Source organism: Alternaria arbusti (genome assembly GCF_024043155.1).
Source record: "Alternaria arbusti strain BMP 1465 chromosome Unknown scaffold_5, whole genome shotgun sequence".
Taxonomy (NCBI): domain Eukaryota; kingdom Fungi; phylum Ascomycota; class Dothideomycetes; order Pleosporales; family Pleosporaceae; genus Alternaria; species Alternaria arbusti.
In genome coordinates this window covers 1,412,564-1,423,887 of record NW_026249945.1, presented here as the reverse complement: position 1 = coordinate 1,423,887, position 11,324 = coordinate 1,412,564, and the positions used below count along the sequence as shown (strand labels likewise).

The 11,324-nt window shown below is 52.1% G+C and overlaps 3 protein-coding genes across 3 annotated transcripts; all 3 read left to right on the top strand.

Moving 5' to 3' along the window:
- Positions 1-1,534: 1,534 nt before the first annotated feature.
- On the top strand, positions 1,535-2,458 carry J4E86_005000 (uncharacterized protein; the record flags this gene model as incomplete). The annotated part of the gene is made up of 1 exon (XM_051445536.1): positions 1,535-2,458. One exon carries the CDS (start codon positions 1,535-1,537, stop codon positions 2,456-2,458), a length of 924 nt encoding a protein of 307 aa, XP_051303633.1.
- Positions 2,459-3,014: 556 nt separating this feature from the next.
- On the top strand, positions 3,015-6,131 carry J4E86_004999 (uncharacterized protein; the record flags this gene model as incomplete). Its single annotated transcript, XM_051445535.1, has 1 exon — positions 3,015-6,131. The coding sequence occupies one exon, from the start codon at positions 3,015-3,017 to the stop codon at positions 6,129-6,131; it is 3,117 nt and encodes a 1,038-aa protein (XP_051303632.1).
- Positions 6,132-6,791: 660 nt separating this feature from the next.
- On the top strand, positions 6,792-8,000 carry J4E86_004998 (uncharacterized protein; the record flags this gene model as incomplete). The annotated part of the gene is made up of 1 exon (XM_051445534.1): positions 6,792-8,000. The coding sequence occupies one exon, from the start codon at positions 6,792-6,794 to the stop codon at positions 7,998-8,000; it is 1,209 nt and encodes a 402-aa protein (XP_051303631.1).
- Positions 8,001-11,324: the final 3,324 nt, after the last annotated feature.

Sequence of the window (11,324 nt, the reverse complement as noted above, 5' to 3'; positions counted from 1 at the left end):
GTCTGCTCCAGGTCTGCACTGCAAACAAGTGGGCCTTAAGGCTATCTTATACATGGCACTCAGGCACGCCCTGGGTTGAGTCATTTGCAAGCGGCACAAAACTAGGGCTGGTAGGTGATGAGAAGGTTGCAGGCTGCAGATGGATGATGCGCTGAGCGATGGGCTTGCTTTGCCGTCGGATACGCGGGGGAGTCATCCTGCATCCATCACAAACCACGCCCTTGACTCCAATAGCGTCGCGCGCTAATCCTATACAGGTGCCTGTCTCTACATTTCCGCAAAGCTGAGTACTGGACGACATCAGGACGTCTCCACAAGTTACATGGTCTCGAATGTGCTTTTCTCAGGTTCTGTGATCTTGCCCGTCGCGAACGTGCTAGCTTGCGGCCCGCCCACCAACCATAGCGGTACTCTGGCGGTCAGATATGTGCCTCAAACCAGCCCTACAGGTTCTCATGCCACAAAAGTTGAACAAGCGCGACACGTTCCTGACTACTCGCGCTGAAAGTACACGACGGGTGGATACCTTTTGTCATAGGCTTCATTGCAAATTTTCAACGTTATGCCGTTAAGTGGTAGAGTCAATAAACGTCGCGTTTCAACCTCATCCAACAATCGGGGCACTCCGAAGTTGGGTGTGTTAGCAAATTTTCCCTTTCTTGCAGCTAAGAAAACTTCTAGAAAAGGGGCCGCGCCTGGTGGACCATCACAAGTATACTGACATGGTTGACTGTTGGCGGCTTAATTAGGTATGCATATCGGCGTCGCGGACGTATGAAACTTGCATGTAGGGCGCACGCGCACGCGTTGGAGAAGGGCGCGCTGGTGATTAATCAGCGCCCTTGTCTTGCTCCTGGCCACTCAGGACGGGCCGATGGCGGCAGCGGCTTACTTTGCTGTGAGATGCACGGCATAGCAGCTGAACTCCGATGGCATGCTATTCCGAAGCATGCAAGTTTTCCGTCATATCGCATTCCTAGCGGAAACGTATCCTGTGTCCGTTGGAAAAGCCGTGAGCGTGACTGTCGTTGCCTCAGCTACTACAGGTTCTCCGGCGATAGGAGTACCTGATGACAAAACAAAGCCCACCAACAGATTGATGGTAAGCAACGGCAGAGGTAGATGCGGTGCCGGAGGTTTGGCGACAATTGGGTGATGCTCTGCTGTCGATGCAGGTGGTGTTGCGGGATGATCCAGGGCACGGGCTGGGATGACGGAGGAACCTTCCGCGAACGTCATCTCGCCATCAGGAGCTCCACGCTCAGGTATCGCAGCACCAGTGCAACTTCTCAACTCAAAAGACACGACGCGGGTCGATTGCGCACGCGACGAAAAAGAACGCGCTCACCCCACGGCGTAGAATGACGGTTGCACCTCACCCCTCGCCCACTACCTTGCGTGTTCACCTACCACCGTGACAGTGAACAACACCCTGGAACCATAGACACACCATCGTCTTATACACCAGAAAAGTTGGAAAGGTCTACAACCTACATTAATCAAACAGGTTTGTAGCCTATATCAAGATGAAAGTATGCAAAGTAGGCGATCTAACGTCAACGCAGGCTCCAGGGTGTTTAGTATGGCCGAAATCCCTACTCCTCCAGCGTCATCTGCGCCGTCACAGCACGCGTCGCCCCTCCCACAAGCACGCAAACACCCGCTGAAGCCCGGCGGCCTAAGGGAATCTGATCTGATACGTTACCTCGACCACGGCGTCAACAGCATCCAGAAGCGAGTGGACAATCGCATGACGAACCGAAAGCTCAAGCCGGCGCCGGGCGAGGAGGACGGATATAAGGCGTTCTGGGAAGTCGCAAAAGATCTCGATGGTCTGGTAGATGTTGTCTGGGTATCCGGATCACCGAACCTCCAGATACCATATCTGCTCAACCTCGCCGTCCTCACCGCCGACTTTCTCCCGCTATTTGGTTCCTCAACGCGTTCCGCTCAGGCTACTTTCCGTCTGCTCTCAAAACTCGACTACGCCTTCTCATCCCTACTTACCGGGCACGACACTGCGACCGGAGAGTTCTTACCTGGGTTTGAGAATGGTCGTACAGTCACCACAACAGACAAGGTTCGCTTGAAGGGCGTTGTAGACCGGACCAGGCTCACGGTCGCCCGTGTACTGAGTGGAGACAGCGTGGTCAGTGACGGGGAAGACGTGGGCGAGGCCATGGACACGGGCACGGACACGGAGGGAGAGGCAGAAGCAGGTGGACGTCAAGGCACTGTGACCTTTGAAGGCTTCGAGGACAATGACGACGATGAGGAAGATGAGGACTGGGAAGAGCGCGGTGTTGCGAGTGTGTACGAAAAGACTATAGGCGAGTTAGGCGATGTCCTAGGCGGTCCACCGATTGGCATCATTACCGACGATTGGGGCGTCAATGGCACCGAGCAGCAAAGAAGCGGCGGAGGCTTCGTTGAGTCCGGGGGTGAAGTCGAGCTCTGATGCGCGGTATCGGCTGCCGTCAGCTGCGTACCCTTTTGAGGCGAAATTCTACGCAATCTAGGCGTTCTGTGTAAGTATCTCCTCGTGCGGATAGACTCATTGCAATTGGGATGATTACTCTCAGTCTTCTCTCTACATGGTCTGCTGGCGCGTCGGGTTCTCTCAAAGCTGCTCGATTTGCTTCTTTATCACTTCTATTCATCGCGTGTATATTCTCTTGGCCAAATCCACTATCATGACACCTGGGTACATTTAAGATTGCTCTACGTCAGGTAGAATTTGCATAGACGTAAGTCTGGCCACGGCGGTGAGGACGAGTGCGCGGAAAGAGCACTGAAGGTACCTGCCGGAAACGGAAGCCCACGATATACGTCACGCGATTTCAGCAGCGCTCGGTCACCGCAACGCGTCCCCCATACACCCCCACCATGCTCGACACGCTCTAGACGGCCTTACCGCACCCAACCGACTCGAGAATACGCCATTGCCGGGCAGTGCGGCATTGCCTCTGGCGACGGCCATGTCATAATACGTGTATATTCTTTCACCTGCAAATATGCCTACCTACTTCGCTCGTGGCGTCTCGGTGCGCCTGGGCGCGATTTCGCTCGGTGATACGACTACAGCAAAGATCATACTGAGAAAGGGAGAGGCAGCCAAGCAGCAGTCTGCATTAGCTGAAAAGAGGCTGTTGAGGAGCAAGCTATTGAAGGAAGAGCAGGTGCCTTTCCCTGGTGATGACGCCGCCTTCCAGCTCAACTGGCTCGCAAAAGCGCCTTTCATGCAGACCCGGGTCGGGAGTGACATATACGAAGAGGAAGCTCCTGGGGACGCACAGGATGCGCCGAAGGGTGCATACCTTCTGCCTAATACTAATAGCACCACCGCGGCTAACGATAGCTTCTCAGATGTCTCGCAGCTCACACTGAAAGCACTTACCCTCCACGTCAACCTCTCCGACCAGACCTATGTCTCCGGCCTCTACAACCAGAGAACATCGCTCAAGATCGAAGTCTTCTTCAATGGAACACTCGCCGCATGTTTGGCCATGCCCAACTACGACGGCAAATCTGGCTCGAAAGACCATCACCAGGTCTTCGCGGGCACTAGAGTCGACTTTCTCGCTGAGCGGCCATGGATCATCCTACCACCCGGAGTCGCCGCAGATGGCAGTACTGCGAAGAACAACACACCACCTTCGGTAGAACAGCGATGGCAACACATTGGCCAGGCGCTCCAAGCTGAAGTACGCGAGCGGGGTACCGACGAACAAGGCAACATTCCTCCTACTGCCGACTTCCTCCACGCGCTTGCGACAACGCAGATGCCGGAGCAGGTATACACTATGCAGAGGCCAGATGGAAAGACTTTCGGGGTCATCGACGTAGTCATCACATCTGGAGAGGGTAGGAAGCTCACTAGCGGCGTGGGCTATCTAAAGGCACCGAAGCGCATGATCGACGAGAGTTACCCGTTCGTGCTCGGAGCCGACGGCAGTACTATGCATCTACGTGTCGATGCGCCTGGTAAGAGTGAGAGTGACGCGGAACCTCAAGATACCATGGAGCCGACCTCAGAGGTCATCGACGTGGATGCAGAAGGAGACAGCGATCCAGAGTATGGGTCTCATACAAAGAGACAGGCTCTCCGGTCTGGAGTGCAGTCGAAGCAGGATATGTCACCTGTCTTGCCATCAGCTCTAACCATGGAACCCTTGACGCTGTCAAGTCCACCACTCGCCGGTGTCGGATCAAGCATTCCAGCACTGATAGCACCAAATACTACAGATGCAAAAATTACGTCTTCACCAGTTCGAAGAAGTGCAAATACCTCCAACATACCGCGTGCACCGGAGACTGGACGAGCGCATACGCACGACGCAGTACGCATCTCAGAAGCGGAGCTCACGTCGTGTGCAGGGTTCACTCCGAAGATGATGAATCCAGATCTGACCCCAAACTCGCAAACGACTCACATGCTCCCATCACCATATACCTTTCAATTCTCGGATCCAACACTGGGAGGAGTCGCACCCAGTGATCTCATGCGTCAGATACCGGGCGACAACGCCGGCCTGACGTCTAGTCCGCTCGATCGCTTTCCCACGGCTTTTCAGGGCCCAGGTTACCAGTACGCATCACCTTTTCCTACACATTTACCAGGGCTCAGGCAAACACCCTCAAGTCATAGGCCGCATGCGGGTTCTCTGCCTGGAGAACCACGTGGTGGCTTACCCGAAAGCCAATACACGCGTCGAGACTACACCATGTCCGGTATGGGGCCCAACTTCTGCGGAGCTCCCGAGAGCTACAAGCCAAACATGTTACCACAAGTCGCAAACCTCCATGGATATCAGGAATCTCGGCCACCACGCCTGTCATTTCCGCCGTTTGATCGCAGACTGTCCCTGCCGTTACCGCCAGCAGGTTTGTACTCAGTACCTACAAAGCCAAAACGAAGTGTCTCTCCGAAGAAAGCATCTCCTCCAAAACAGTCGATGAAGACAGATTCCAACATCGTGGTCAGACGCTTGGTAGTCTATGGGCAAGATAGATCAATTATAGTGGATCATAGGTGGGAGCCTGAACTGCGTTTAGACTTGGCTTCCAATCGCCCCGTCCAGAATCCGACTCGACAGGATATCGTCCCAGGAGATGATGAACAGAAGAGATCTATTGATTCAGAGAAGGCAAGCACCGAATTTCGCGGGTCAAGGAAAAGTACAGTCCGGATGGGAACGCCGCCGCCTACATCGCCATTAGAGCACGCGAAGACTGACCTGCCCCTCGCTATCGACAACCCACAAGAGACCAGCGCTTTCCAACCGAATGTTGTGTTTAAACAACCCGGATCTACTGTCAAGAACTCCATCCTAACGGGTGAACGACCTGAAGTAGAGGAGGTCAAGCTGCATGGTGACCAGCTGGATGCTGACTCAAGCAACCAGAGTATACATGCAACCGAATCAAGACTCTCGCGTCGTACAACTTCTAGCAACAACATTCTTGGTGTACAAGGCCCAAAGGCAAATCCATTCTGGTTCGAGGATCCAGAAGAGATACTTCGTGAAGCATCTGCGCGACTACGTCGATCTCGCTCTTTCGCCAAACCGAGAAACACGCCTGACGCAGCTCCATCGTCCAAGATCGCGATACCGGTCGTCCAGAACTCTAAGATCTGGGACACTGCTACATCTTCCCCTCTATCCAGCCTACATACAACTCCTGAGCCTGATATGGAGCCCATTTCACATACCCGGTCACCTCAAGCATCTATTAGATCGTCTCCTGCACCTATTCCGCAAGCGGATGGCTCATCGGAACGCAAAAGCTTGCGCGAATCACGTCGCGGCAATGAAACCCCGTCCCCAGTGAAGCTCACTTCAACTCTGACGACACCTCAACTTACGCGCCACGAACCCTCTACACCTCAATCCTCGGCTACGAAGAAACGCAAGAACCTCCACCGCACCTTACCGAAGGAGCCTCGCAGTCCCACACGTCTGAAGACGAACAGCAACCCATCGCTGAACCGGGATTGTGTCATCGCGTACGCGGAGAGCAAGGACAAGAAGAACAAACAAGGCATTCTAAGGCAGGTGAAGAGTGAGAGGCAGGGAGTGTTCAGTGAGAACGATGTCGTTTTTGCGGCTAGGTTCTTCGTGGAGGAATAAAAAGGTGCTATAGGGCTTGCGGATGATGCAGTAGAAGCACGCATGAGAGGTGCAGAAGATGTATGTAAAACCTGTACGCTCACGATGTACGAGCCTCGATGTTTCTCGATGCACCGAGCGCAATGCAAGGAGCTGTAATTTACATCGTACAAAACTATCTGTTGATCCTAATCGAGGGATAACCAACACGTGTAGAACAGCGATGCAAACCTGCACCATGACAGACATTCGCCGCGCTTAGAAAGTGGCAGGTTCTGAGATGGCGTCATCGTTGTCACATAGTCATGTGCAAGACGCTTCTAGTCTAGCCTATGCACGGCCCCAGAACGCGGACTGATCCACGCGCATGCGAGCGCGAACATGGCCACGATAAACGCCTGGCACCCTCCGACAGATGCGGGCTCCATACACGCAAGCTATCGCAACTTGACGACCCTGTACATCCACTCTAGCACGACAGATGCAAATGTCTGCGCGCGCTCCAATAGACACGCTCGGAATGGAGAATAATGCTAGAACGAACCATGGCTCGCCCTCTGAGTCAACTGCGCCTGGCTAGTATCCAGCAACTGTATCGCATCTGTTGAAGAATACAACGTAAACTTTGCAGATACTCCAATAGCAATCTAGACCACCTATTCTCCTCGCAGAGCTGCCACCATGGCGCAAGCAGAGCACGAACACGCGAGCGATAATCCTCGAGATGGTTTCCAAACAAGCCCGGCGCGCGCATTAGACGACAACCCCATAGACCTCCACGTTATCGGTCGCGGCACATGCGGCACTATCTACACCTGCGTGGATCTCTCCACGGCTGCATACAAGATTGGTCGGGATCGAGACGCACTATGGAATGATATACGGCTGACGGCTCACGTACATCGGTCGTTGACGGAGTCAGAACGCGACTGGAAAATCAAAGATTACACTCCCAGGGTACCAGCTATCAAGGGCTGGATAGCAGATGAAGCTAAAGAAGACTTTTGGGCACAATTCGCTGACTGTTTCACGGAAGCCGAAGACAAGAAGACGGCACCGTTCCTGTTCTCCTTGTCCCTTATCCCTACAATAGGCCCTGAGGTTCGACAAGCCCTGATAACGCGCTACGAGTTCACTACATCCAAGGCAGCGGTATTCGCCAATTCCGAGAACGACTTTTGTCTTGTGCGACCATATCTTGGACTGGCAACACGCAAGGACGAACCGTTGTGCAGGTCGGACAATCTTTGGAACTTTCCTCTAACAAGGGAGGACCTCAGATCATTCCCATTCGACGACAACTTGGCGATGGAATTGGCCAAAGAAATGGCTACAGGCCTGGCTATCATACACTGGCATGCCCTCGTAGACGGTATGGATATCGAGTTTGTACTTGGAGGAGAAAATGACTGGGATGGGCAGCAAGTCATTCCTGCCAACGAGCTCGAGACCTCCGAGCCCTTCTGCTCCTCCTCACCGCCGAATCTCGTTCTCGGCGCCCCGATGTCGAAACCCAGCTGGAGACAGAATCGATGGGACCGAACACATCATATGTCAGATGGAATGCGCCTTTACATCCTCGATTTCGACAAAGCCTCGCTCCTCTCCTTCGATCGCCCCGAAGCCGCTATACAGCGATTAGTCACAGCAGTGACCTGTAACGATCCATACTTCCCCGATCCCGCGGCTACAGAAGACGGAGATAAACAGTTGTGGAATGCTTTTAGAGCGACATATCTCGAGACTGCACACTCTGTGTCAAAGCCCCTTCGACGGACGTATGGGAAACGAGCGAGAGGCTGGCCATTGTGGTTTATGGGACAATGGGAGAAGAAGGCGGAACAGCTGTCCGGAGGAAGGAACGGCGAGTTCATCGAGTTTGGGGATTAAGAACTCACAACTGTATTTGGAGTCCCGAGGCTGCTTTTTGGCCGCAACGCTCGCGATACAGATGCTCGTACTTCCAAGCTGTACCGTATATACCCTGCGCTATGGAGATGTACGCTGTGTTTCCATTTGATATGCTGCGGAATCCTGCACAAAGAATATGTCAGGTTCAGGTACACTCCATGGAGGGCGGGCTCTGTCGCAGCATCCTCCATCTTCTCTGTGGTAGCGGCCTTCTCTAATGCTACCTCTTCGTCCAGTTTACAGCAGCGGCTACATTTCTTACAATGTACACGATGCCTTCCGTCGTCATCAAAGCAATCAGCTCCCCTTACACCTGTCGGCCTCTTAGTTAATACCAGCAGTACATCGCGCCAGCCACCTTTCTATGATCATAGCCTTGTGATCGTCCTTCGCATGATCGAGATGCAGTATATCCGACTAGTTCGCCTTTTGTAATATGCGATGATGGCCTCGAAGCTTCTCACGGAGGTGGTGATTGGTTTGGCCTCAGTCCCAATGTCAGCTGCCAAGTCTAATGGCGTTGCTCAGCCTCACTCGTTTCTGCCTACTCCCGTTAGTATATCTCCTCGGAAACCCCCTTCATTCGAAATTGCTGCCTTGCATCTCACAGTCGAAACCGGGACTTTACCTTATGGCCAGGACGTTGGCTATGTCAACAAACAACACAAGCACCAGTGTCTCTACCAACTCAACACAGGTCCGGCAGACAGCCTCTACCCGGTTCTCGCCTCTTCTGCATAACGGTGACAGCTTCCGACTTCTGCGCGTGCTGCCTAGCCTGCGCCAAGGTTCTCCAATACGATGCGAATTATACACGGCTTCCATCTCACGCGAACGAAATGGATATATCGCTGGATCGTACGTCTGGGGTCCGCCCGAGCCAAAAATGACCATACTCGTGGACGACGAACACTTCCAAGTGCGGGGAAATCTCTTCCGCTTCTTAAAGGCCTTCCGCAGCCGTCACGAACCGCAGGTCATATGGCTAGATGCCATATGCATCAATCAAGATGATATTCAAGAGCGGAGTCATCAAGTTCAAGAGATGAGACGTATCTATTCTGGCGCTAAGTGCGTTTACAGCTGGCTCGGCTACGATAAACCACTGCCTCATACCGGCATTTTCAATCGACAGTACATAATCGGTTTGTACTATCGGTGCTTAAGAGATGAACGCCAACATATACGACGAAGAGACCAGTTGGAGTACATTTCGAAAGCCGAATATTGGTCACGAATGTGGATTGTTCAGGAATTCATTCTTGCACAAGAGATCCACTTATTGTTGGGAAGAGACAAACTTCCCTACAGAAAGTTAAATAAGATCATGCACAATGCTAGACTCTTTGACGGATGGATTAAAACAATGCACAGTAAAAGTAAAATGTTCGCTCTCACAAGCCATCGAATTGGAAGGAGGACGTTTGAGCGATTGTTTGAGAACTTTGGAATGTTACCTCGATCAGTTCCTCTTGACGGTGTTTTCGCTTTACTTGGCCTACTTGCAGGGTATGAAGACGACTTGAGGCTCATCGGTATCGCTGATTACAGCCTCACTGTATGGCAGCTTCTCCAGCAAATCTTGGCGCTAGACATCCTGAAGTCTCCTTTCAGATTCGCCGAACAGTACAATCGTTATGTTATCAAAGGACAAAGAGATGACTACATGGGCGATTACGTTGGCCTGAGAATGGAGGAGCTACATCCTTGGCGACTATGCGGTGCCGATGACAATCGGTACTCGGGCACTGAAGGCTCCTCCCTGGAGATGGCTATGGCTATACGAGCTTCCCGAGCCATCAGATATCGCGAAGCAACCAGTGACGATACTATCGAAATCGCGATGTACGTGCCGCAGAGGGGCGCCGTATCTAGGAAAAATACCCCATCAGTAAGGTTGTCCTTATCTTCTGAACTACCAAAGCTGTTGAAGACTCTTGAAACGCACGCCCTGGTTGAAGCTTGCGACTCACGATGTACCACTGCCTGCATCAGCCATGCAATCATTGGCTTCTCGTGGTCGTTTTACTACGTGCATCAGCCTCTCTACGACCCAACACCAATCAAATTGATCGATGTGCCACTACTCGCCTCTTACGCCTCAGGGAACGTTATCCAGCTTATCCATGACATCCAGCAATGGTCAACGGGTATGGTAGAAGCTGTGAATAATCAGGTACGCATGAGTGCGGGCCACCCGTACAGTCATCTTGGCCATATGTACACGATGGAGACGGATGTAAAAACCATGGTATCATTGTCGACTTTTGTTAGAAACCTAGAAACTCACAAAGAATGGCCAAGATTGTTGGAGCTGGCAATGGACTGGATGCGAAAACCCGAGACTGAGGAAGATGCTACGAGCCGAACGTAGCGCCCTCTTTCGAAGTAATCACATCTTGTAAAAGAGGAAGGTGCACCTGGATTGATGGACCAGACAACCAAGAGACGCTACGTTGCGCAATTGAGGCAGATACGTCTCATTTAGCTACTCGCTTAAGGAGTATTAGGGTGTTGGTTCCTGTATGTTGGTTGTGTCTTCGTACTATGTCTGGATGTAGAGAAAGTAGCTCGGCTTCCAGCGTGTGACGTTTTGCTCTATTACTTGGTGCAAACGATGGTTGATGCGATAGCCGCCTTTCGCACTGTCCTTGGCCGAAGGCTCTTTTGTATCATCAAGTCTATTGTGACAGGCAGTATTACGCATCGTAGATATCATTTCATGTAGTAAGGAAATGACATAGGTTTAGATAAAGTTGCATGGAGTACAATCTTACTTACTACGTTGACTTTCGACTCCTCGTCTCTTGAAAGATGTGTGCGGCAGGGTGTTACACCTAATTGTAACTACTAACACTTCGAGTAAGAGCTTGATAAAGAATGTAGTTATACATATTCAATTGGGACCTCGACTATGCTTTCTCATGCGAGCCTAGCCGAGTATAGGTATAAGTGTACAAAGACGGGCGTGTCTGAAGCGGTGTACTTTTATCGGGCGTGGGATCGGGGAGGAGCTGCGCAGTGTTCTTTGGTTAACAATTCAGTTATTATGTCTGCATTGTCGTGTGTGAGTCACTGCTAGGGGAACAACTAGCAGGTTATCATGAAATGGTCCGATCAAAGCTCCAGTGACGGCTCGCAGTGGCCGATCCTCATAATCTTGAGTGCGGATGTACTCAGAGGGCTCTCAGCAGATACTATTCCAGTGAAGCTCGTAGGGATAGATAACCACAATGTCGGCGATACTCGGAGCGAGCAAGGCAGCCTGAGCCGAGTAAATAGATAGGCAGCAACCACAATAAT